The sequence below is a fragment of the Clupea harengus genome, chromosome 12, assembly GCF_900700415.2.
Source record: "Clupea harengus chromosome 12, Ch_v2.0.2, whole genome shotgun sequence".
Taxonomy (NCBI): Eukaryota; Metazoa; Chordata; class Actinopteri; order Clupeiformes; family Clupeidae; genus Clupea; species Clupea harengus.
In genome coordinates, this window is record NC_045163.1 from 28,075,573 (window position 1) to 28,077,904 (window position 2,332).

The 2,332-nt window shown below is 50.8% G+C and overlaps 1 protein-coding gene across 1 annotated transcript in view; it reads left to right on the forward strand.

Annotated features, from left to right (window-relative positions):
- Positions 1-1,294, forward strand: part of nsd3 (nuclear receptor binding SET domain protein 3) — a 40,320-nt gene extending 39,026 nt beyond the window's left edge. The window contains exon 24 of the mRNA XM_042709462.1: positions 506-1,294. Coding sequence (XP_042565396.1) covers positions 506-828 — 323 coding nt within the window. The 3' untranslated portion in view covers positions 829-1,294. The remainder of the gene's footprint in view (positions 1-505) is intronic.
- Positions 1,295-2,332: the final 1,038 nt, after the last annotated feature.

Consider the following 2,332-nt stretch of genomic DNA (forward strand, 5'->3'; position numbering starts at 1 on the left):
TGTACAAGAGAGAGAGAGAGAGAGAGAGAGAGAGAGAGAGAGAGAGAGAGAGAGAGGAGGACACAGGGGACAGACAGAGAGAGAGAGATGAGGACACAGGGGACAGACAGAGAGAGAGAGAGAGAGAGAGAGAGAGAGAGAGAGAGAGAGAGAGAGAGAGAGAGAGAGAGAGAGAGGAGGAGACAGGGGACAGACAGGGAGGACACTGGTGTGTGTGTGCTCATATTCCTCTCGGTCCTGGGGGAGTATGGGTCAGACTCGTAAAGAAACGTAAAGCACATGAACTCACCTTGGGCTGAACCCCCAGGAACCCGCTACAGTTCTCCGCCCCGCAGTGGCAAGATGTCCACCCGTTCCCCAGACAGTCCAGATTATAGTTGAAGGGCCCTTACGAGAGTCTTACTGATGTCCCAACTCTCCCTGTTCCATGCGGGCGTCTTCCACATGCCTGATACGGGATCTAAAAGCTGCTTGTTTATGTTTCTGTCATGTTCTGTGTTACCAGGGCGATGGGAATGTCCGTGGCACCAGTGCGACGTGTGCCAGCGCGCCTCGACCGTCTTCTGCGACTTCTGCCCCGCGTCCTTCTGCCGAGACCACGAGAGGGGGAGCCTGGTGCCCTCGGCCCTGGAGGGGCGCGCCTGCTGCCCCAAGCACAACCCCCAGAGACCCCGGGAGGTCGAAGGTCAAGCCAAGGTCAAGATAGAGGAGATAGAAGAGGAGGAGGAGGAGGAAGAGGAGGAGGAGGAGGAAGAAGAAGAAGAGGAGGAGGAGGAGGAGGAGGAGGAGGAAGGACAGCCAGACTCACCTGAGGAACCAGCTGAGTGAAGCAGATTGCTGGAGGAAGAGGTTGTGGTTCCACAACGAGTGTGTGTGTGTGTGTGTGCGCGCACGCGCGTGTGTGAATGTATGTATGTATGTATGTATGTATGTATGTACGTACGTACGTGTGTATGTGTGTATGTGTGTGTGTGTTTACCAGACAATGAGTGTAAGCGAAAAAGACTGGAGGCATGTCTGTTTTTGTTTTTTCTTTTTTTTAAATCACTCGGACACACGTCCGCTCTTCCCTCGCCATTCTGGTGTGACAGCTGACAACATATCACACTCTGGGTGTGTCTCTCAGCTGGTGTGACAACATATCACACTCTGGGTGTGTCTCTCAGCTGGTGTGAAACAACATATCACACTCTGGGTGTCTCTAAGCTGATAAAACAACATATCACACTCTGGGTGTGTCTCAGCTGGTGTGACAACATATCACACTCTGGGTGTGTCTCAGCTGGTGACACAACATATCTCACTCTGGGTGTCTCTAAGCTGATAAAACAACATATCACACTCTGGGTGTGTCTGCCAGCTGGTGTGAAACAACATATCACACTCTGGGTATCTGTCAGCTGGTGGCAGTGGGTAGGGTGGCAGTGGGTAGGGTGGCAGTGGGTAGTCGTAGACTGTTAACACAAGCTGCTCGTCCTTTATCCTGCCCGTAACCCCGATGGTTTCATCTCCTTCTCCGTCACTCCTCTCCCGTTCTCTGGCACACACTCCATCACCCTTGCTCGAAGCCTCGTCGTCGGACGGTTGGCCCTCGGGGCGGCCGTGAACCCCCGGCGAGTTGTCCTCCACCACACGGTACCAGCGGCCCAAGAACTCTTTATTAGATGTACCTCATGTAAATACACCCGGCTCGATTAGGGAGATGTTCAGGCAGGCGCCCCAGCTCTGGTCTCCTCTGGAACACTCCGACTCACACTACACTTCAGAAACATTTTACCCATCGTTGGGAACATATTGTACGCCAGATCAAATCATGACAAAAGACTTTAATGTTTGTTTAATACTGTCCCCCCCTCATCCCACGTTGTGATTTTTTCAAATATATATAGTATATATATATATATATCTATATATTAATATATTTATATGTCTATGTTTACATTAACACACAATGTATGTATTGTTACCACAGTATATTACTCCATTTGCTGTCACTGTTGTTGCATATCCTTATTGTATGTGCCCCCTTACCATCTGTTAGTTGGCTTGAGTTTTAGTTAGTTGTTTCGACGGCCTGCGATGGCACATTGGCACCCTGTACTTGGCACATCCGTTTATGCTTCGCTACAAATGTGGAGAACTTGAAGGTGTGAATCCATCACGTGAAGAAGAGCAAAGGTGTGAATCCATCACGTGAAGAAAAGTGTTGATTGGGGAACCAGCGGAACCTTTTGAAAGTGCTAAAGCTGGCGACAAGAAGCATCAGGAGAACCTCCCCCCCCCCCCCCCCCCCCCAGGGTTCCCCTTCTGTGCTGGTTCTGGTTCTGGTTCT